The 23877-nt window shown below is 58.2% G+C and overlaps 1 protein-coding gene across 1 annotated transcript; it reads left to right on the plus strand.

Annotated features, from left to right (window-relative positions):
• The first annotated feature begins 157 nt into the window (after positions 1-157).
• Positions 158-21962, plus strand: TCF25 (transcription factor 25). Its single transcript, XM_032614386.1, has 18 exons — positions 158-498; positions 7979-8143; positions 9031-9105; positions 9543-9661; positions 10124-10189; positions 12823-12905; positions 13863-13993; positions 14103-14202; positions 14865-14958; positions 16142-16234; positions 16343-16448; positions 17573-17732; positions 18799-18886; positions 19416-19574; positions 19685-19775; positions 20271-20350; positions 21474-21546; positions 21667-21962. The coding sequence occupies exons 1-18, from the start codon at positions 307-309 to the stop codon at positions 21820-21822; spliced, it is 2031 nt and encodes a 676-aa protein (XP_032470277.1). The 5' UTR covers positions 158-306; the 3' UTR covers positions 21823-21962.
• Positions 21963-23877: the final 1915 nt, after the last annotated feature.

A 23877-nucleotide genomic window follows, 5' to 3' on the forward strand; every position in this document is an offset into this window, starting at 1 on the left:
CCGGCCCGCACTCGCTACTGGACGCTCGGAGCCCCGCGCCGTCCAAACGTGTCTCGCTGGCGCGCCTCCAGAAAACCCGAAGACACCCGCCCGCGGAAGCGCCCAAATCGCGCGAGAACTCGCCCGGAAGTGCCTGCACCTTCTTTGATGCCACCGCAGACACAGAGGAAGTTCCGGAAGGCCGCAGCGCGGAGACGCGACACGCCAGACTCGCGCCACCGCGCCTTAAGTGCGCAGGCGCGCTGTCCGCTCTCTTTTCCGCTCTTCCTTCTGCCAGTCTCTAGACGTCAGCGGCTGTTGGGTCCTATGTCGCGCCGGGCCCTCCGGAGGCTGAGGGGGGAACAGCGCGGCCAGGAGCCCCTCGGGCCCGGCGCCCTGCAGTTTGTCCTCCACGATGACGATGATGTGGAAGAAGAAGGCCCAAAGCGGGGACCCGGTGGCCGGCACCCCCGGGGCCCAGGGAAGGAGGGCGTCCGAGTCAACAACCGGTTCGAGTTGGTGAGGCGTCGGGCTGCCCGGGGTGGGTGGGGGCCCGGGGTGGGGGCCCGGGGTGGGGGCGGCATGCGAGGAGGGTGCGTGACGTCACGGGGCGGGGCGACTGGGGTCTGGGCTGCGGTGGGGGGCGGGGCGAAAGGAGTGGGCGGTGGCCTGAGGCCGGGGGCGTGGCTACGTTGGCTTTGGGCTGCGGTGAGGGGCGGGGCCATGCGTCCGGGGGCGGGGTAAGTGGGGTCTTGGCTGCAGCTGGGTGGGCGGGGCCTGCCGTCTGTGGGCGGGGCCGCAGCTCAGTGGGCGAGGCTTCGCTCCCAGGGTCTGGGGTCGCCAACCCTGATTTCAGGGTTAAGTGTCTCCCTCGCGGTGCCGTCGCAGGGCCTTCGCAAACGATCTCGGTTGCTCCTCACAACCCAGGACTCGGTGCCTCACTCTTGCCCATCGCTGCGTCCCCGTAGCAGGTGTCTGGCACAGAGAAATAACGCCACCCCCCCACCCGCCCCTACTCCCCCGTCTCCGTAGCGCTGGCCTCAGTCTGTAATTTTGCACGTGCTCGTTCTCGCTCCCTTGACCGCCCCGAGCGGCAGGTAGCGTGTCTGCTTTGCGCACCGTGTGTCCCCAGCACCGTGCGCGCGGCGCACACTAGGGCGCGACCGCGGTTGCCGAGTGATTGGAGGAGTACCAGTAGGTGTGAAGATCGTGGAGAACACCAGCTGCCGTCTGTAAGGTCTGTTAGTCTGGCAACCGCTCCCAACTTCACAGGAAGTTGGCAGGTTAGGGGCCCATCCTAAGACTGGGGCGTGTGGGCTGCCAGTCTGGTAGTTTGGTTTAGAGATTGTCCACGTTCCTCCAAGGTAAGAGGCAGCCTCACCCTGCAGTTTCTGCTGGAAGCGGGACCAAGTCCGTCTTCAAATTCTCCAGACTATCCCGCCACCTCTTCAGAGCCTCCCCGCTCCCTTGTTTCTTGCCATTTCTTTGTTTTTAATTTTTTATTATGGAAAATTTTAAACACATGCAAAAATAGAGCAGTACAAGTAACCTTCACGGGCCCCCACCCAGCTTCCACGGCTCTCCACACATGGGCGGTTTTTCCCCAGTGCTCCCATCACATCATTTATCCCTAGGTTTTCTAGTCTTTTTTTTTTTTTTTTCCCGGTACGCAGGCCTCTCACTGTTGTGGCCTCTCCCGTTGCGGAGCACAGGCTCTGGATGCGCAGGCTCAGCTGCCATGGCTCACGGGCCCAGCCGCACCGCGGCACGTGGGATCTTCCCGGACCGGGGCACGAACCCGCGTCCCCCACATCGGCAGGCCGACTCTCAACCACTGCGCCACCAGGGAAGCCCTCCAGTCATTTTTTGACTTCTCTCAAAACCCTCAAGGCTTCTTTCCATCCCACTTGTTAACAGGCTGAAATGGGTTTGTGCCGAAGTTGGCTGTTTTCCCTGACCGTGTGTCAAATGTACTTTCTCCTTATTCTGACATCCTCCAGGTTTAGTCTTCTTTTTTTCTCAGTCTTAAACAATGGTAACTCATTTGGAAAACGTTCACATGTTCCAGGCCCTGCTGCGATGTCATGTGTCTTATGGTCTGGGAAGGTCATGTTGTCCCCATTGTACAAATGAGGTAGTAAGTGACACCCACAGTGAAATCCAGGTTCTGGGCTCTTTTTTTTTTTTTTTTAATAAATTTATTTACGTATTTATTTTTGGCTGCATTGGGTCTTTGTAGCTGTGTGCGGGCTTTCTCTAGTTGCAGTGAGCCGGGGCTACTCTTCATTGCAGTGCATGGGCTTCTCATCGTGGTGGCTTCTCTCATTGTGGAGCATGGGCTCTAGGCATGCGGGCTTCAGTAGTTGTGGCACACAGGCTCAGTAGTTGTGGCTCAGGGGCTCTAGAGCACAGGCTCAGTAGTTGTGGCGCACGGGCTTAGTTGCTCTGCGGCACGTGGGATCTTCCCAGACCAGAGCTCAAACCCGTGTCCCCTGCATTGGCAGGCGGGTTCTTAACCACTGCACCACTGAGGAAGTCCCTAAAATTGTACTCTTAACCGTGCCCAGGTGTTTGTCTCTGAAGCAAAGTTAGCGTTCCTTCTGAAGAAGAAAGGAGGATAGATGGACAGTGGGCCAGGGTGTGGGGATAGATGAAAAAAAAAAAAAAAAAAAGCTCCTGTGTGTGAATAGAAAAGGGCTTTTCTGGACTCCCTGTGTATTGGTCAGGTCAGAGGGACCCAGCAGCTGCCCCTGCCGAGTGCTGTGCCGTGCGCATGCTCTTCTGCTCTCCGGCAGGACCCTGGTGTTGCACAGACCTCCATCGTAGTCTGTGCATTCAAACGCCACCTTTACATCATCTCCTTTAGGTGTCTCGCAGACGCCTCAGGCTCAGTGTGTCCAGACTTTAACTGCCCTCTCTGCCTCCTCCGGCCTTCCCTGTCTGTTGAGGGCAGCTCCACTCTTCCTCTTGCCAAGGCCAGCAGCCTGGAATATACCCCTGACCTTTTTCTCTCACACACCACATGCAAACCCTGGTGAAGTCCTGGGCGGCTGCAGGTGTAGCACCTGCGGTGTGGCCGTGGCCTCTGCCTGGATACTTCTGACCCGGTCCCGCTCGTCCTCTTGGCCTCTGCAGCCTGTCTGGGTGCAGCAGCCACAAGGATCCTGTTAGGCCCACATCTGCTCTCAGCCCTCCTTTCTCACAGCCCCCCCAGGGCCCGGATCGCCCGCCTCATGTCTCCCTGATCTTGTCCGCTCTGCTCCAGCCACAGGCCTGGAACGCAGGTCTCCCCGCTGTCCCCTCTACCCGGAACACCCCGTATTCCTGTGTTGCTTCCCCCGCTCAGGCTTCGCTCAGATGTCACCTTCTGAGCCTTGCTTACCCTCCCCACTGATTTAAAGTTACAGCCCCTCCCCCCCGTTCTTCTGATCTTTCTCCTTTTCCCCTGGAAGTTATCACAGAACAAACCCTACAGGTTACCGACGTGTTCTTTTGATCTCGTGCTGCTTGGCCCTCACTGCCGGAGAGTGTCCGCTGTGTGAGAACAGAGACTTAGTTGTTCCCTCGCGTATCCCCACCCCCGGAACAGTGTCTGTTCTCGTAGGTGTGCGGAGAGGTCGCGGCATGAGTCAGTGTTTCCTCTGACGACAGAGTGTGAGCGTCTGCACACGGGCTTTGCATCCCGGCTCCGCCTCTTCTTACCTGTGAGAACTTGGACAGGTTTCCTAGCATACACGTCGGCTCCCCTGTTTCCTGGGGATGATGTTACTTACCTCATGGGGTTGTCACGAAGAGTCAGTGGACTAACGTGTACAGCCCTTAGCCCATGCCAGGCGTACGGTACTCAGCAAATGTTGATACTACATCGTGTTGACAGCCAAGAACTTCAATAGAAACGTGTGACCCTAAGTGGATGAGAGGCGTTTCTAGGGGCTGGTACACCTCTCTCCCCCTGGGGAGTGGGAAGACACCCTTCTGTGACTTAATGGCTGGGACTGTCCTCTTTGCTGGCTCTTGGGTGAGTTTCCTTGGCCTTAGATTAGAAATCATCTTTCCTACCTCATTCAGACGGGTTTTTGAAAATCGGTTTTATTGAAATGTAATTTATACGTAATAAATGCGCCTGTTTTAAGGGTATAGTTTGAGTTTCGCAGCATAACGTACTGTGCAACTGTGTTGTAAAATAGAATTTATTAGTGTCTTGGGGTCAGGGACCACTTTGACAATCTGATAGAAAACCACATAAGCTTTTAAAAACTATCAGGATTTATTCTATATCATTGAAAAGTTTTAGCGAGGAAGATTATTCTTTTCTGAAGAATCACATGTTTATGTCTCTCTGTTTTCATGTACAATATAGTGGCCAGTCTCTGAAATAAATCTAGATTGGAAGAAATCTAAATTGTGTAATTAAATAAAAGCAAACTTGTTCCAAAGTAAAAGCGTCATTGATGAGGTTGCTCTTGTTTGACTGGAATAAGAACTGGACGTTGTTTGGTGACCGTCGACTCGCGGACATGGGTCATCTTCATGTTTGATGCCCAGTTCTGCTGGCAGCAGGAGCCAGACCCTGGATTCACATTCACAAACGCATTTGGTAACAGGTGGTATTGGAACCCCTGTAGATTTTTTCACTGCTCGAGGGCACATTTGGTCGTGGATTACAATAATTTTCTAAGATTCTTCAGGTTAGCTTCACGTCACATCACTTCTTTTGTCCTCAAGTCTGTGAGAAAACCTTTAGCAGAGGTGGCCTCACCCATGCCAGTTTCTACCTACTGAAAGATGGTAGAAAGATGAGGCTTTGTCATCCCCGACTGCATGCCAGAGAAGAACTTCCTCAGTAATGTAAAGTTTTAATGTTTTCACTCTTTTAATAGTAAAAATAACTTTTTTTTTCCAGTAGCCTTAGGGGCCCGAAAACGAAAGATGTTTTTTGTTTTGTTTTGTCTTTTCGGCCGCACCGTGTGACTTGTGGGATCTTAGTTCCCCGACCAGGGATCAAACCCGCGCCCAGCAGTGAAAGTGCCGCGTCATAACCACTGGACCGCCAGGGAAGTCCCCGAAAGGCTTATTTTTACAGAGCCAAAAACAGTCTCAGTAAACCAAGCAGTGGATGAATGGAAACAAAAGTAAGATTTCAGCTTCTAGCCGTGGCAGAATAACTGGTACTCGAGCCGCCTTCTTGCCCTGAATAACTATCAAACTAGCAAAATGCATGAGTGAACTGTTTGCAGACATTAGACCACAAGCACTGCAGGTCCGAGGTCCCCTGGCCCCCTGTGCCGGCTTTCTGACTGGAGACACTCTCCAGAGATGAGCACAGGGAGGCTGGCCCAGCAGATCGTGGAGCTCCTGCTGAGCCAGGGAGCAGGTCAGATGTGGGGTCTGTAGAAGTGGCTGGAGTTAAGGGGGAGGGGTGCTGGAGAGAAGGAGTTCCGGAAACCTGCTCGGAGTCTTGGGCTCGATACTAAGGTGTACTGGCCCAAAATGATAAATAAATAAATTTATTTTAAAAAATTATAAAAAAATCGTAATACAATACCCCTGTGCACCCACCAGTATGGCCAAAATGAGAGCAGCTCGAGGCTGCTGGGGCAGCAGCCTTGGCGGGATGAAATTGTCCGACCATTGGAAACAGGCCTGGCAATTCAGCACAAACCTGACGCCTCACACCCCAGCAGCCACTTGTGAACACTTACCCAGAAGACTTCACAAATCTTCACAGCAGCTTAATCCACAGTAACCCCAAAACGGAAACAAAAGACTCCCAGTGGATAAACTTTATGTGGTATAATCCATGCAAAGGAATACTAGTCACCAGGGACCAGGAGCTAACGCCTAATACAAGAGCGGGACAAGCCTCAGAAGCTGTACACTCCAGAAGACACTGACCGTGCGGGCACGGCGTCCTGGGACAGGCAAAGTCACAGTGGTGAAAACCCTAGGGTTCGCCAGCATCGGCAGGAGGCTTAGCTGGGGGTGGAATGAGGCCTGTATTTCTGGCATAACAGGAGAGTTTTGTCTCTTGATAAGAGTATAGGTTACACAGCTCTGCCAAAACTTGCCCTGTACATTCATTTCAAGAGATGTAAATTGTACCACGGTTTTGTTTTGTTTTTTAAAGAAAAAGCTTCCTACCCCCCAACAGAGATCCAGCCCCTCCCCCGTCCTCACCGAAGTGTTCATGGTGCCTTGTCCTGGAGATTCCAGAGAGCACACAGGCAGCAGACAAGACCCTCTGGAAATAGGGACCCGTTTGGGACCTCAAAACTGATGACCATGGCAGCTCCTGGATTGCAAGTCAGATCGACGTCAGGACGCTGGACAGCGTGGGTAGCAGCGTGGGTGGCAGCGAATTGTGCTCCTTCCCAGAGCTCTTACCAAAGCTCCGCAGGGTCCTGCGTGCAAGAGTCAGAGTTTTGCTGTCCGTTGAAGTTGACCTTGGCATGGAGCTCCTTATAAACTGGAATTTCTGGAAACACCTCAAGCTTCCACAGGGGGCTCAAAAATGAGAATTTTTTTTTTTTAAGGATGTGAGCATGACTTAATAAAAGTAAAGCAGTCCCGGGCTTCCCTGGGAGGCGTCACCAGTCCTGAATGCTGGACAAAGCGTGGGGCTGTTCCTCCGGGACCCCTGCTGTGGAGAAGAACCGTCCGCCGGGCCCTCACTGCAGCTCCTCCCTTCGCACCGAGGTCCACGGCGGGTCCTGGCCTCACGGTGCTGTCCCCACCGCGGTCTGCGTGGTGCTTTCGTTACAAAAAAGATCTGTGAATTTGCTAGACAAGCAGGCGTCACACAGCCCTGAGCTTCGTCCTTGCCGCGTGGGAACCTCCGCTGGTGAAGGTGCGAAACCAGGGAGCACAGACGTGCATGCGTCCCTTCCCTTGAGACTAACGTCAGAGCCCCGGGCCCCGCGGGGACAGGCAGTGGCCAGTCGCTGAGGACTTCGCCCCAGTTTTTGTTTGTTTGTTTGTTTTGCGGTACGCGGGCCTCTCACTGTTGTGGCCTCTCCCGTTGCGGAGCACAGGCTCCGGACGCACAGGCTCAGCGGCCATGGCTCACGGGCCCAGCCGCTCCGCGGCATGTGGGATCTTCCTGGACCGGGGCACGGACCCGTGTCCCCTGCATCGGCAGGCGGACTCGCAACCACTGCGCCACTAAGGAAGCCCCCCAGTTTTGTTTGGAAATCATCTCAGGGTTCTGGGGTTTAGAGTGGATTTTATTTTTATTTTTTTAGCTTTATATTTTTCAGATGTTCTGAATCTTTTATGTAGTTTTTAAAATTTATTTTTGGACCTCGGTGAACCAGGTTGCATCCCTCTGATCTGGCTCGTGAAGCGTGGTGTTGGTACTGCGTGTCGCCTCCTTTGTTTGCTGATTCATTTACTAGCAGAAGGGCCAGAACTTGTCCCGTGACTTGTCCCTGCCCCGTCTCCTCCAGAGCGAGGGTGTGAGTCTCCTGGGACCTTCCTTTCTGCATCGTGTTCCTGAGGCCTGCGTGTGCACACGAGCGTGGTTCATCCCTGTTCACCACTGTCTAAGGCTCCCCTGACGGATGCGTTACCATTCTTGTTACTGAGTATCTCCTGGTCCTGTCTGCTGGTGTAGAACAGCTGGCCGGAGTCCAGGTGGGAGGAGGGAAGAGTGAGGCATTAGCTGAGCGTGTGTGTTCACCCTGGGGTGGTGCTTGGTAGGGGGAGAAGTTGTCCCGTGTGGGATTCCTCATCATGTCACCCTGAGGACAGATCCCGTAGCCACACAGCGCCCCAGCATTCTCTGGGACCATGACTGAAGTGGCCCTGGCCCCGCGCTGCTGAGAGGGGAGCATCGTGGCCACTGGGCTACTGGACATCTGTGGTCCTCCCTCTACAACCTCAGCGACCTGGGAGGTGCCCGCCCACCTTCCCCCGCAACACGCGTGCATCTGAGAGCCACCTTTTCATTTGTGACTAGGACGCACCCGTAACGCCCTTGCTCCCCAATCTGTGTTTCCAGATAAACATCGAGGACCTCGAGGAGGCGCCCGGGGTGAACGGGGACAGGACCGACTGTCTGCTCATCGACGCCGCAGCATCAGGGAACAAGAGGAGGGCCCAGCGTGGACACTCAGAGTCCAAGAAGGATGGCGACGTGACGGACGCGGCGGTTCCCCCAGAGCAGGTGCAGCTCCCCCTACACACCCCGCTGGCAGTGTCTGAGGGCCATCTTGTGAATTGCCCGGCTGCCCCCAGACTTCCTTGGGAGCCCTTATCAGATTGGCTTGGAGTCCTCAAGGCTGGTGGCGGCTGGCGAGGGGCCACAGTCCGGGTCCCCTAGACACGTCTCCCTGGCACGAGGCCTGCCCCCTCTGTTTTGGGAGAGCGCCCTTCTGCCCAGGTCGGGTGTGTTCTTTGCGACTGTGTGTCTGCAGCTCGGGCCGGGTGGACCAGGGCCCTCGGTGGGTGCCCTTGAAGAGACACATAGTCCAGGTCAGGGTTGGGTGTGGTACCTGAGCAGCACGGTGAGGAAGGGGGTCCCTGTAGGAGGCTCTTCGTCCCTCACCCAGCAAGTGCTCACTGCGAGCCAGTCTGTGCCCCCCAGGGACCTCTGGTGCAGCTGGGCCCTCGACTGGTCTTGGGGTGCCGGGGGTCTTCCTCGAGGACCTTCACACTGATGGAAGGTGGTGGCCGGGGGAAGGCACGAGCGGTCTTGAGGTGGGGGGACTGCAGGTGTGGCGGCCTGCAGTGCGGAGCCCTGGGCTCCAGGCCGGCTGAGTGTGGCAGACAGTGGTTGACACGGTGACGGGTAAGAGCGGAGGGCAGGTGGGCGGAGGGTCCAGACCCCGTGAGTGGTCAGGGAGATCTCAGAAAGGTGGGGGCCAGCCAGCGTCAGGGAGACCAGTGGGAGGTGTCAGTGTCATAGGACATTCAGAAGGTGGAGGGCCGGGCGGTGGGCCTGCTGCTCTGTCTTCCTGCAGCTGGCTGTCCCCCTGCAGCTGGCTGCTCTAGTACTCGGATTTAAGATGTCATTGTGTCTTTCCATTGACCGAAATGAGCTTCTTTTGTCAGTCTAATACAAGTGGCAAACTCCGCAAGAAGAAAAGGAAACAGAAAAATAAGAAAAACGCTGCAGGCGAAAGCTCGGTATGTGTGGCTGGTGGATTTGCTCTCTGTGTTCTTTCCGGAATGTTTCTTGAGGTGGTGTTGAAAACATTTCGTTTTTTCTTGATATTTTATTTGACTAATTCAGAGGTCAGGGGAAATTACCAAATTTGTTCCCTTTGATCCTTGAGGGTTAGAGCCCATCTCCGTGCTTTCCATTTTCTAGCAAACGTCCGAAATGATGCTCTTCCGTTGGCAGAGTCCCTTCCTGGTCTGTGATTCTGACTGTTCCTCTTACGAAGCATCTCTTCTTTTTTCTAAATGTACGTGCAGTACAGGGTGTTCAGATTGTATTGTCTTTCAGGAAGGAAACACAATATAATACTTGTTCTTTGTAAGAGTAAATCTTGCTATTGATGGTTACTTATAAAAGTCAGCAAGTCAGTGTGGTAGTGAACATGTCATTTGGGGACTTGCAGGAGAATGGGCTGGAGGACATCGACCGCATCCTGGAGAGGATTGAGGATGCCAGCGGCTCCAGCCGCCCAGGCCCGCCCCCACTGAGTGCCAAGAAGCATGTCCTGTACGTGGAGCACAGGTGTGGCTTCGCCGAGTGAGGAGCGCTCGTCTTCGGGGACAGAGGGGAGGGGACGGGGCAGCCCTGACCTTCCAGGACCTTTCTCTAGCTCTGCGTGTCTGGGAGCGTTCTTTCTTGAGCTGCATTAAAGCTGCCATTCGGGGGTGAATTTTCCACCCCCTGTTCCTGTAGGTGCTTAATGAAGCCCTGTCCCTGCCGCAGACTGTTGCCAGCATTCAAAATCAGCCACCTTCCTTCCTAAGGCAGTGAAGACCCCTCGATCTCGTGCCCGGGCTCACGCTGCTCTGACTCGGCCTGGCGAGTGGTGGCTGGTCTCGGCCACGGGCCTTGTGGTTGCAGAGAAATCAGGCCTGCTGGAGAGCCGCTCTCCATGCTGGGTCCTTATGTGACTTCCTGACATTCTCAGGATCGCTGTTAACACACTCAATTTCATTTTTCTCTGTAAAATTTTCAATTCTCTAGACACTTGAATCCAGACACGGAACTGAAAAGGTATTTTGGTGCCCGAGCCGTCCTGGGGGAGCAGAGGTAAGACCAACACTGCTGTGTTCTCAGCTGAGGGAAGGGAAGGGAGGGTGTTTACAGCCACAGTGAGAAAGGAAGCCCGTGGGACCCAAAGGGGAGTCGAGGAGAAGTCGCGTGGCCTTGTCTGTGGGTGTCGGGCTCCATCACGCACCGCCTGCTCTCCCCCGCGAGTCCTAGTTTTACAAAGATTCTGAAGTTTGCGCTTCTGGCCTTGAAATCTTAGCCAGATTCATTTTTGCTTTTTGGTCGAGAGCAATACCGATGTGGGGTTTGGGTTTTGCGATAAGTTTGACCTTCGTGAACGTGAGTTCTGGTGGCTGGTGCCGTGCAGTCAGCGCCGCGGGGGCGTCCGGAGCATGGGGATCCCAGACCTCCCGTGGGAAGGGGGCTCTTCTGCCTGGGCTGCTCCCTCGCAGGGCCCAGCCCCGACTGCGGGAGCTTTCCCTCGGCAGAGGCTTATAAATGCTGCTTATAAAAAAGAGCTGCTTATTCAAGCAGTTCCGAGCCGTCACCCTTGCCTCCCACAGATAACCCTTCAAGGCTGTTTGCTGTGCGTCCTGGGCCCCATGCACGTCTTGTTTCCTGGGGCCGTAGGGTTCTTCTATCTCTCACACGCCTGGTTTGCAGGCTGGGTCCTGAGCACCATTTACCCTGCACTACTGCGCCAGCAGCATGGGGGGAGCAGGCTCCCAGGGCACAGGTGTCGGGGTGCACTTGGCTGCAGTGCCTGCTAGCACTTGGCGTGAGGGTGCCCGGGAGGGGTGTCATCCGTTGCCCCCCGAGAGTTGAACCCCTACGCCCCCCGTCTACGTGCTGCTTCCTCCTCGGATCCATGGCAGGTGTAGGAGGCTTTCAAGTCTGTCATAATGTGAAGATGAAGAATAGTCTCCATGTGTTTGTGTTTTTGGTCTTTTTTGAATTGGGGTGTAGTTGTTCTACACTGTTGTATAGTCTCCACGTTTTTGGTCTTTTTTGAATTGGGGTGTAGTTGTTTTACATTGTTGTATAGTCTCCATGTTTTTGACTTCTGTTGTTTTGTTTTGTTTTGGCCGTGCCGCGTGGCATGAGGGATCTTGGTTCCCCAGCCAGGGGTTGAACCCGTGCCCCCTGCAGTGGAAGTGCAGCGTCTTAACCGCTGGGTCGCCAGGGAAGCCCCTGACTTCTATTTGTTTGATTTTGAGTGAGGTTGAGGAATTTTTTCATGTCATTTGCTCACACTTTCCTTGTATTATTCATTGCATTTGCTGTACAATTTGCTTTTATTTTTGGTGTAAAGTTACTCAGGACAGAAGGGTCTCTGACTTTGTCTTCTTTTTTGGAATATTAATGAAAAACATTTTAACTCAAAATGTTCCCCTTTTTTACCTGTATTGCCCTGGGCTGGACCTTCCACCCCAACCCGCCCTCGCTTCCTTTGCGTCTGCCTGGTCTGTCTATACATGTTCGCCTGGTCTTATTTCTGTGCATATTACACTTATTATTAGTGGTTTGTTCATCGTAACTGCACTTACTGTTTTTCACAGTGTTACTATAGTCGTTATTTATCACGTTTCCTTCCTTAAACAATGAAGTCCTGTGCATGGGCTACCTTGAGAAGCCGTGGTCCCTCCTCATCCCCTCGGGACCTCCAGGTGCCGTGTGTGCTGCTCTCTGCCGGGTCCTCCCATCTGGACCTCCTCTGCCGCTGCTGTCTGCTCCCCCGTTGGTGCCCCACCTCCCAGTGGCAGCCTCATGGACGGCTCACTGCAGGGCTGGACCATCCCTGGGATTCCATAGACAGGACAGTTCTGAGCATCCAGTTAATTCTCCTGTTTTTCACAATTACCAATTACCCAGAATCATCCCACATTTTAGTTTCCTTCAGATTTTGACCATGGTTTTCTTGAAGAGTTGTTTTTTTCTCCTGCAGTTTTTTACTTTTATTTCATCCCATTCCTAACACAATCCAGATTTTTACTCAATTTTTTTCTTAATGAAATAGTTCATATTATCAGAAAAGGTATACAGAGTAATATACATGGGTCCACTTGGCCACTACTCAGCTCAAGAAATAAAGCATCGGTGATAGAGCAGAAAGCCCTCGGTGTGACCCCGGCTGTGGGGAGGGGCTCGCACCTGCAGCAGAGACCCCCGGATGAGAGAGCCGCGGCACTGAGCCCGGGGCGGGGAGCTGGGCCGGCCCCGCTGCCCGCTCGTGCCCCTGTGTCTGGCTGGCTTTCTTCCAGAAGTGTGTGGGTGTTTGCTGCTGATGCCCCATCTCCATTGCTTGTCGGGGTGGGGCCTCCCGAGAGGGCAGATGAGAAGGGCCCTCTGCCCCGCGCAGCCGCGTTGTCCATGGGAAGGCAGCTCATTTGTGTCCGCGGGTCACTGCCGGCTCGCTCTCACCTCTTCGTCTTCACATTAGGTTCTCACCTTCTGTTTCTTTTCTCCCTTTCCTAACGTTTTGCTGGACTACGGGTTTCCTGTTTTTCTTCCCTCTTCCGTGGTGGTTTGGTTGCTCGGATTGCAGTCTGCCGTCTCGTCCGGCAGGGTGACGGCCGTTGTCAAGGCGGTTTGCGTTCTGTCCTTGTCCTGCCCTTGCCCGCAGGGGTCCGGCAGCACGGAGGTAAAGCCGTACCCTGTCTGTTTCTCCTCAGGCCGCGGCAGAGACAGCGCGTGTACCCCAAGTGTACATGGCTGACCACCCCTAAGAGCGCCTGGCCCCGGTACACCAAACCAGGTGAGGGCGCGGGGCTGCAGGGCCACGCCTCTGCGTGTGCAGAGCCAGCGTGCGTGTGTGCGGCCGAGGGCCCTGCGTGGGGCTGGGGGGAGCCCCCTGTCTGGGCACAGACCCCCACCCGCCGTGTGTTTTCTTGACCATGTGAAATCAGCGTTTCTCCACCTTCTTCCTTTGTGCTGTGGATCCTACGCCATAGGAAGCAATCGAGTTCATTTTTAAACGGTGATATTTTATATTTTGTTGCAAACTGGAGAGTAATTTAATAATAATTTAAAGAAAATTAACATTCATTTAATAATTTAAATTAGTAATTTAAAGAAAAACAGCAGCAGTGCAGAAAGGTTTGGGTGCAGGGTCGTGCCCTGCCGGGGGGGCTTGGCTGTGTGGCATCAAGGATCATGGGGCCCCGTGGCCTGGGATGCCCTGCGAGACCCCCTGTGCTCAGCGAGGACACGGGAAGCCATGGCCCTAGTGGGCATCTCACCCCCCTTTTCCTTCACTCCCATGTTCCCAGCAGTGGCCCCTGAGCACAGGCAGAGAGAGGGGCTCATTGCCACGGGGTCCTGTAGGGCTGCCCTCGATGGGGCCTTTAGGAGGGTGTCGCCAGGGGTGTCCGGGACCCTGACCGGTCTCCTGAAGGTGACGAAGGGAGATGAAGTTGTCAGGCTCCTGAGAAGACCCTGGACCCCGTCCACCCAGAGTCAGCGTGAGAAGCAGAGAGAGGACGTCGTGGCTTAGCAGTCCCTGTCGCCTCGAGGCCTGGCAGTGGCCCCTGCGCCCTGTCCCACTCCCGCCTGCATCATGGCTCTAAGCAGACTGTCTGGGGCTGACCGGATGGGGTGGGGGAGGCGGGCTGTGCGTGTCCCCTCCCTGTTGTCCTGGGATGTCGCTGGTGTGGCCCAAGCCGCGGGCGGTCCGCCCTGCGCATCCTGACGCAGGCACCCCCCCCCACCCCAGGTCTGTCGATGCGGCTGCTCGAGTCTAGGAAAGGCCGCTCAGCCTTCGCCTTTGAGCACAGTGAGGAGTACCAGCAGACGCAGCACAGGTTCCTGGCCGCTGTGGAGTCCATGGAGCCCAACAACATGGTGGTGCGCGGGCACCCTGTGGGGTCGTGGAGGCGCGGCGCGAGCCGAGCTGCCGGAGGTGGGCCTGGGGCCTTCCTGGGCCTCGTCCCATCAGCTTCCTCCTGCCTCACAGGTCCTGCTGCAGACCAGCCCCTATCACGTGGACTCGCTGCTGCAACTCAGTGACGCCTGCCGCTTCCAGGAGGACCAGGAGATGGCGCGGGACCTCGTGGGTAAGGCCTAGCGGGCGGCCCCACCTCAGCTGTTGGGGATGTGGTGGGTTTGCCAGGATGTTCTTTAAGTAACAGCTTTATTGAGATAAAATTCATCTACCGTGAAATTCGCCCCTTTAGAGCCTACGGTTCCTTGGTTTTTAGTATATGCAGACTTGTACAGCCTCATCCGTGTTGATTCTGGGTCACTTCCACCATGTGCGAAAGAAACCCGCCTCCCCTAGCCCCTGGCAACTACCGGTCCGCCCTCTGTCTCTGGACTTTCCTGTAAATGGAATCATGACACACGTCTCCATCTGGCTTCTGTCATTTACCGTGATGTCCTCAGTGTTCACCTGTGTGAGCCGTGTGTCAGGACGTCATTCCTTTTGTGATGATGTATGGTCCACGTTTCGTGGCCTGTTTCCACCCTCGGCTCCTGAGAATCAGCCCCTGGGGGTGCATGGGCTTCAGGAGAGGCGTGTGGTTCCTGCGGCCGGAGCGGGCGTGGCCAGGTCACACCTCTGGTTGACGTGATCCCCGTGGGCACGTCCTGGCCCGTCACTTTCCAACTCCTAGTCTCGTGGCCACCTCCCTTCTGGAGCTTTCCTCAGGAGCCACAGAGGACGGATTTGCAGCCACCGCGCAGAGGCTGACAGCCGCCCCGTGTCTGTCGCCTGCAGAGCGCGCGCTGTACAGCATGGAGTGTGCCTTCCACCCCTTGTTCAGCCTCACCAGCGGGACCTGCCGGCTGGACTACCGCAGGCCCGAGAACAGGTGAGCCGGCCACCCAGGCGTTCATAGGCACACACCATCTTCCCTCGCGAGTGTGTCGTAGGCGTCACAGGTGACGTGGGTGCTAGGGTGGGCGCGGGGGGGGGCAGGTGCCACGGGACTGTCCACGAGGGGTTCCGCTGGGGTCCCAGGGCTTCGCGCCGTGTTTAAAGCTTAAATGCAGGAGGGCTGGACCTGAGGGTGGACGGATCAGGCTGGCCTGGGGTTTAAACTTGTCCACGTTAGGAGGGAGCCTCGCCAGCCACCTCACCGCCATGGGACCTGTAGTCGTGTTTCCTTGCGTGTTTGGACTCAGTCCGCAGCCCATGCGTTTGGGATCCTCGGGAACGCCTTGCGGGCAGCAGCGTGAATGCAGCCCCACCGTGTTCCTGTCACGCACGCCCGTGGGACCCTCTTCCTGCAGACTCTCTTGCCCCGAAGCCCCCCCCCCCCCCCCCCCGCTCTCAGCAGCGCAGGCCTGAGCGGATACCGCGGCCTCGCTCCTGACCTCAGCCTCTAGCCTCTCACCCACCGCCTGCTCCTCAGGGCCCTACGGGCGTGGGCACGCTCTCCGCTCCGGGCGCCCCACCCACCCCACCGTGGTCTCCGGCCGTCCTGGGTCATGTCCCTTGTAGGATGTGTTCTTCGGCTTGGGGGCTGTCGTGGGCCCCAGGGCACAGTGACCCCCACTGCACAGATTGTCTGCAGGGTGTGTGGGGTCTGAATTTTCTCTCTTGCTTCTAGTTGTGTGAGCTTTGTCTCTTCAATGAAATTCTTAGTTCTTTGCGATGCTATAAAATACTAACGTTCCCAGGCATTAACAGGGCAGGGAGCTGTTGATCGAAACGGCAGTCCACCAGGATAAATCTAGATGGTAGATACAGCAGCAGATTCTAACTCTCTTCCCTGAAAGGATAGTTTTTTTAAAAATGCCCGAGAAGATGCAGATCTCCACTAACAAATAGGCTTGGTTTTTTGTCCGTGCACACACGTGTGACCGCAGACAACAAGCAGAGTCACCTTCTCTGCAGACAGGACCCTGGCGAACGCTCACGCCGATTAGGCCCCACGGGAAATGCCGGCGAAGCCCGCGGGCAGAGGGTGGACGCAGTGCCGGACGAGGCGCCAGGCGACGTGCTCTGCTGCCTGCCGTGCTCTCATTCACGAGGAACTGTCTTGGGTCTAGGAGCTTCTACCTGGCCCTCTACAAGCAGATGAGCTTCCTGGAGAAGCGGGGCTGCCCACGCACGGCGCTGGAGTACTGCAAGCTCATCCTCAGGTAGGGCTGCCGCCCGCCCCCCTCCCTCCCGGGGCCGCGGCCCGTGGGCATCCGCGCTGGCCCACTGTGGGTTTTGTCTCCCTCTGCTCGCCGCGCTGCCTCCGGAAGCCTCGAGCCAGACGAGGACCCCCTGTGCATGCTGCTGCTGCTCGACCACCTGGCCTTAAGGGCACGGAGCTACGAGTACCTGACCCGCCTCTTCCAGGAGTGGGAGGTGGGTGTGAGCGCACACCAGGCCGGGCAGGGACGCCAGGGGAGGGGCCGGGGCTCCAGGCGGGGCTGGGACGCCAGGGGAGGGGCCGGGGCTCCAGCTGGAGCAGGGACGCCAGGGGCGGGGCCGGGGCTCCAGGCGGGGCTGGGACGCCAGGGGAGGGTCCAGGGCTCCAGGCGGGGCTGGGACGCCAGGGGAGGGTCCTGGGCAGACCCCAGGGGGCCTGCCTCGCTGCCTGCTTGCACGTGAGCGCAAGCGTGCAGAGGGAGCCATGAGGTGGGGGAGGCCACCGCGGCTCGACCCCGTGAGGTCTGAGACGGGCCGGAGGCAGGCCATCGGCTGTCTCGTTAATAGCCTGCATTTCGCATCCTGGTGGTGCTGTTTTAGATACGCTGGGTTATAGATGATGTAGTAACGTACATTTCACCGGTTTTCTTCTTAATCTGGCTGCTGTAAGATGTAGGCTGGCGCTGTGCTCCCGTTGGGTGGCACCGTCTGGGGGACACGTCTAGCCGGGAGGGGGGGCGGGGCAAGGAGGTGACAGCCTTTTATTTATTCTGTGCTTGAATTTCTTCACAGCACGTGTTGGTGTGTAGTTGAAAGACAGCTACGTAAATTATTTTGAATTCTGGATCATGTGGCCTGGTTGGGCGAGGATTCCCCAGTGAGGGGTCTAGTTCACACAGGTTCCTGGAGTTCACAGAAATGCAGCTGCTGGGCGCCGCCCACGGTGGGGCTGCAGCAGGACGTCTGGGGGGTGGGGGTGGGGGTGGGGCGGAGGTTACAGAAGTCTCCAGAGACCGTGTTGTCACGTGACAGAGCTGTCACGTGACAGAGAGCATCGTGTGCATCTGTGACATAGGCGTGGGGAGGGAGGCGAGAGCAGACGTGGAGGTGGGCCGGCCCCACCCCGCAGAGGACCCCGGCCCCTGCCTGACGCTGAGCCCTTGGAAGGTGGGCGTCCACCCTTCCCGCCCACCTGGCCTGGGTCTGACCGCACACCCCCAGGTCCTTTTATTTGCCTTCTCTTCACGGAGAAGGGGGACAGCTCACCCAGGGGCATCCAGGCGCCCGTGAGCTCTGCCTTTTTCGTCTGCACCACCTTGAAACGCCCAAACCCCTTGTAGGCTCATCGGAACCTGTCCCAGCTCCCAAATTTTGCCTTCTCTGTGCCGTTGGCGTATTTCCTGCTGAGTCAGCAGGCAGACCTCCCCGACCAGGAGCTGAGCTCTGCGAGGGAGAAGGCCTCTCTCTTGATCCAGCAGGCGCTTATCATGTTCCCTGGAGGTGGGTGTGTCCCCGCAGCCCCCCGCGGCACGGATAGGTCCCAGTGCTTGTCCCAAGCTCTCGGGAAGATGCATTTTCCAGCGGGGCCTTCAGGCACCGGGGCTGCAGTTTGAAAGCTAACTTTGCTGTCAGAGCACCTGGAGGTTTTAGGGTGTCCTTAGATATTAACAGTACAAGCAAAACTTACCACCTGAAGTAGACGCATTTTCTCCGGCGGTGGGCTGGGTGTGAGAGAAAACGGGGCCAGGAGGGGCCAAGTCAGCAAAGTGGGTGTCTGTCCTCGTCCTCAAGTCCCAGTTCTCACTGGGGTGAGGAGCTCAGAGTTAGGTTTGTCCTGGGTCCTCTCGGGTGACCTGCTGGTTAATATGGGCCCCTAAAGTTGTGGGTGTGTGGACGGGAAGAGGGCCCACGGCCCCTCTGCTGGGCGACATTCTCAAAGGGTCTGTGACCTGAGAGAGGAGCCCACTGCCCTCTCAGGCCCTGGTGGGGCTGGGGTCAGGACCGCATGCAGCTCCGCAGGGGCTGGGCCGTGCACCTTGGGCCCTCGGGCTCCATCCCTGGCGGTGAGCCTCCCTGTGGGCGGCCGGGGTGACACCTGGTCGCTCGGGCTCCCGGCAGACAGCGTCCTCAGCCGGCCCCTCCCTCTCATCTCAGCTGGGCTCCATCCACACAGGGGCTGCCTGGCCGGCTCTGAGCCATGCTGGCCCTTCCCGACGAGGCCCCTGACGGGGTGTTAAGGCCCTGCATGGGGGGCTGTGGCCGCCAGCAGGGCCTGCTCGCCAACCCAGAGTCTACCTCCATCATCCAGAAAGCTCCTTGTCAGGCCCATGGCTTTTAGTGGAGCCCGTCGCTGGGAGAGCGTTGGGGCAGGGGTTCTCTATGATGAGAGCATCCGGTGCACCTGCTCAGGGCTCCTGCGTGAGTCCCCTCGGGTGCAGGTGGGGCCGCAGGGCAGCTGGACGGACAGCCCTCCGTGGCGGCGGGGGCCCCTGGGGCGGTGGGAGAGCGGCCTCCCCTGCCCCTCAGCCCTGGCCTTGCAGGCGTGACGGTCCTGCTTCCCCCGCAGTGCTCATGCCTCTGCTCGAGTACTGCAGCGTGCGCCCCGACGCCACCGTGGCCGCGCACCGCTTCTTCGGACCTGACGCCGAGATAAGGTACAGACTGCTGGGCGCCCTGGGCAGGGTGCGGGCCTGGGTGGCGGGACTGTCCTCCCTGCAGGGGCTCTGGGGCCCTGGCCATGTGGGCATCAGCCTGGCCTGTTGGACACAGCGGGGGCACTGGGGCTGTAACATCCTTGCAGCCGTGAGTGTGGTTCAGACGCCTGTATTGGCCCCTGCTGCCTTTTAAAATTTCTCGTAAAACGTGAAGAAAAACGTGGGACTTGGGAGCCAGCCACCTCAAGCCCGGTCAGGAAACTGGGGCGGGCTCTCCGGTGTCTGTGCGCACGGGTGTTTGCGTTCTCCTTGTATTTAGATTTTGATCGAGGAACTTGTTCTTAGTAAGGACGCTGCACAGAAGCAAATGCCTGTGTGCCCTGCCTCGGGGTCCCTTTCCCTTGTCGGCAGCCCCCTCTGGGCAGCCTCTTGCCCCTCCAGGTCGCCAGCACGCCCTGGATGCCCACAGGCACCGGCGGGCGCGTGGAGCCTGGGCCCGTGGGGGTCTCACAGGCCCCACTGCCCACAGCCAGCCCCCCGCCCTGAGCCAGCTGGTAAGCCTGTACCTCGGGAGGTCCCACTTCCTCTGGAAGGAGCCGGCCACCATGAGCTGGCTGGAGGAGAACGTGCACGAGGTTCTGCAGGCGGTGGACGCCGGGGACCCTGCCGTGGAGGCGTGTGAGAACAGGTAAACCTGGGGCCGGGGTGTGGGCACTGCTCTCAGGACCAGGCCCATCTTGCGGGCGGCGCAGGGCCGCGGCCGCCTCCATCACTGCCCCTCGTCTCCCTGGGCCCTAGGCGCAAGGTGCTGTACCAGCGCGCACCCAGAAACATCCACCGCCACGTGGTCCTGTCGGAGATCAAGGAAGCCATTGCTGCCCTACCTCCGGTAAGGGAGCGGGCCGGACTCGGGCTCCTTCCTGCCGGCAGCTCTGCCCCCGGGTTGGGGTCACGGGCAGAGGCCCCTCCCCTCACAGACACTTGCGTTCTGAGAGGCAGAGCTGAGCCTGCAGCTTTCCGTGACCTTATGGGGCTCAGAGCGGTGACCTGGTGGCTCGGAGCCCCGAGGCCAGTAGCCGGCAGCCTGGGAGTGAGGCCCTGACATTTTGCAGGCCCTGACATCTCACACAGCACGTGTGAGCGGAGGTCCTGTGGTTCCCCCACCCGCGCCGGTCCCTGGGTTCATCCCAGTCCCCTGAGCGGGCCGGATGAGCGTCCTGCTGGAAGAAGGGCCCTTCTGCCCCCTCGCCCAGGCTTTCAGTACGGGGAACACAGCCTCGCAAACAAGGGCCGTTCCGTCAGACCGTTCCCACTCCCAGCGGAAAGGCCTGGTGCAGAGTGGAATCAGCTGAAAGTCGCCCCTCTGCTCTCTGCCTTTCTGAAGGATGTGAGCACGCAGTCTGTGCTGGGCTATGACCCTTTGCCTCCCTTGGACACCATCTACTCCTACGTCAGACCGGAGAGGTACTTCCTGCCCTGCTCCTTTGCCCACACGGCTCCGAGGTCAGTGCTGGGGCTCGGGGGGGTCTTGCTACCTCAGAGTCCAGCCCTCAGAGAATATGGTGATCTGGGGTCACGGATCAGCTGTTGCAGGCCATGTGTTTTCACTTGTTTGTCCATCTAAGGCCATTTCTCTGTCAGGTTCTGGAGCAAGTGGTGGAGATAGGGTAGGAAGCAGTTGTAGAATCCAGGAACAAATGTAAAATCAGAACTGCAGTAAGGACCTGCGAGGAAACAGCGGGTGAGCCTGACACGTGAAAGGCGGCTGGTGTCCAGCAGGAGCCTCAGCCGGTGCGGAGGCCCCGCCAGGGACGAGTGTCTGGCAGTCAGGCCGGGATGCAGAAGGCCCCGAGGCCCAGCCCGGAGAGCAGGGGCAGGCACCGCGGTGCCGAGTCTGCAGCTGCCTTCAGAATTGGCTCATACAAATGCTGCCTTCCCCCTTTCCTTCCGGCCTTTAAAGCTTTACGTTAAGTAATTGCTTTACCTCACGTAGAGCCTGTGGTCACAGAGTCACCGACCTGGGAGAGTCACAGACAGACTTTCTCGTTTCCAGGCTTCAGGCGGACGTACTTTGTAGAATGAAGTCCTTTTTGTTCTCTGCTGAATTATAAAAGTTAAGAGTGCGCATTCACAGGGAAATATAGTCCCCAGTTAAACTCTCAACAGGTTAAGGTGAAAATTATCAATGGTGAGTGTCTGTGGCTTCAACACCAAGCTGACGTGCTGGGCGTGGTCACACTGAGGATGGCTGGGTGCTGTGCTGGCTTCAGGCGCCCGGAAAGTCCAGGAGGGCCCCCCCCCCGACACATGCCCTAGAATCTTCTCTCCACTCCTCAACTCTGAGCGAAGGACACTTTGAAAGAGCTTTTCTCAAGAGCGAGTGGGGCTTGGCTGCAGCGGCCCCACTGTCCACTCTCCACTCCACTCCACTGGCCACGTTCCGAAGGCCAGCCCCATGCTGGACCCCCTGCACCACGGGCCTGAGCCATCCCCCTGCCGCCCCCCGCCCCCTCTCTCCCCAGCCGCCGCGGGGGCTGCCCTCATGGCCCCGCCAGGGCCTTTCTGACCGTCCTGACTCCCCTTCCAGGCTCAGCCCCGTCAGCCACGGAAACACCATCGCCCTCTTCTTCCGCTCCTTGTTGCCGAACTACACCGTGGAGGTACGTGGAGCCCAGCACGTGGGGGCCGCCAGCCTGAGACCGGGTGTCGGGTCCCGGGGCGGGAGGCTGGGCGGGGGCTCGTCCCGGCAGGTGCGGCTCAGACGAGTCTCTTTGCCGCAGGGGGAGCGGCCAGAGGACGGCGGGGCCGGGGGTCCACACCTTGACCAGGGCTTGAACAGGCTGATGCTGGCCTTGCGGGACATGATGGCCAACTTCCACTTCCACGACCTGGAGGTGCCACACGAGGACCACCTCGAGGGCGACGAGTGGGACTGAGGCACGGGCGGGGCCCCAGCGCTGTGCAGTTATGTTCCTGATTGTGTGCTGGTCGGATCGGCCAGGTCCCCGACCTAGAAGTGCTGCTGTGTTGTCCACTTGCCTCTGCTGTTCTATAAACGTGAACGGGTTGCGCTCTGCCCGGCGTGAGCTCTTCCTTCCCGGCGCTGCGGTCGGCGCCCCCAGATCCTCACACCCCCCAAGGCTCCCCCGGGGCGTGCCCCGCGGCCACTCACGGCAGAGCCCCAACCCTGGGCAGGACCTCCCCGCCGCTGCGCTGCCGGCCCGGGTCATCGCAGAGCCAGAATCCATGCTCGCTTCAGTGAGCGCCGTCGGAGGGGAGGCCGAGAGGTGTGTTTTGGAAGGAACGCTCGTCTTGGCAGCTCTGGGGGGTGTACGTGGCAGAGACTGGGGGGCACTTGATCCAGGGGTGAATGGACCGCAGGCTGGGGAGGGTGAAGGGGTGGGACCTGGTGCTCTTGAGTGACAGCTCAGAACCACACGGGCTGCCTGTGACTAAGGATCCTGTTTGGTTCTGGAACGACCCAGGCCACCAAGGTTGTGAGCCCCACGTGCTACCCTGTACACTGGGCACCCTCCCAGCCCTGACCTCCACCCACAGAGGCGGCCCGTGTGCTCCAGGGTGCGGTTGGGGCCCCAGGCCAGTCAGTGTGGCAGGAAGTGTGACCCAGCCATCTCCAGCATGCACCCAAGTCCTGGTCCGTCGGCCCATCTTCCAGGAAGTCTGTGGCATCCTGATCGTGACGTGGGGTCACCTACTGCAGAGGCCTGTGAGGTCATCCTTCCAGCTGTTCCCGAGTCAGGGGCGCCTCTGTGCCTTGCACACCCGTGGCAAGGACAGGGCCCTGCAGACGTGGTTACCCCTCCCACCATCCACAGCCAGCTCGGAGACCGAGCCTGCCCTAGAACCACATGGTCCCCACCAGGGTGGCCTGTGATGAACTTCAGCAAGTAAGACAGTCTGCTGGGGGTCTTCTGGGAAGGGGATTGATCTTTGAAAATGACAGGCAAGCAAGGAGAGCTTGGCGCCCTACCTCTTCCAACCTTAAATACATTTAGGTGAGGGTGTGATGTGTGGCGCTACGGCAGCCATCTTGCAACCAGGAATCCAACTTTAAAATGAAGAGCCAGTGTCCTGGGGATAGTGAAGCAGAGGCTGGGCCCAGGAGGTGATGAAACTGCTCACCCCCCAGGCCTGGTGCCCACCCAGTGCTCTGTCGTGCTGCTCCGTCTAATGGGGGTGAGAAGACAGCCAAGGCCCTCACATCTAGGCACCTGCTGTAAAGGCTCAGCTGACCACTCAGGCCTTGTGCTGCTCGTGCATTGCTGATGGATTGTGCTCTTTCCCATCAAGTCACACCCCGCCTTAGGTCTTCAGCATGGGCACCAAAGGGTAGGCGCAAAAGCCCCTCCTTTCCCTGCGTTAAAGGAAACGAGACAACCCTGGAACCCAGACCCTGTGACCCAGCTCTGGGCCAGGTCTTCCTGAGATCTCCCCGTGGTGAGGGGAGGGGGCAGGGGCGCTGGCTGCACTCCCTGCGGCTGCTGTCGGGGGACCCCCATGAAGTCAGGCCTCCCCGGCGTGGCCGTGGCTAGACAGGGGCACCCCTCAGCTCTGCAGGCAGAAGCTCCTCAGGCTGCCGCTCCCACGAGCTCCCTCACGTGGTGAGCCTTCGTGTGCTGTGGGCCTGACCCTGTTCTGGTGCTGGGGACCCAGCACTGAGACAGTTCCTGCTCTCACAGCCTCATGAGTGGTCGGCACGTGGTCTCATGTGCTATGTCCTTTGAGGGGGTGGCCGTCCCCCCCCCCGCCACCTGTCTCTGGCCAGTCCTCACTTGCTTTCTTCCGGGGGCACTGGAGGTCGAGCGGGTAGGACTGGCCGCAGGGTTAGCTGTGGTTTCACGTGGCCGTTTCCCAGGACTGTGACCAATCGCAGCTCAGCTGTACCTGCTGTCCCCCTCCCTCGGGGTGAGAACCAGACAGGGAGTCTCGAGGCCTCCCCAGGAAGAGGGCTGTGGTCTCATGGCAAAGGC

The sequence above is a fragment of the Phocoena sinus genome, chromosome 19, assembly GCF_008692025.1.
Source record: "Phocoena sinus isolate mPhoSin1 chromosome 19, mPhoSin1.pri, whole genome shotgun sequence".
NCBI lineage: Eukaryota > Metazoa > Chordata > Mammalia > Artiodactyla > Phocoenidae > Phocoena > Phocoena sinus.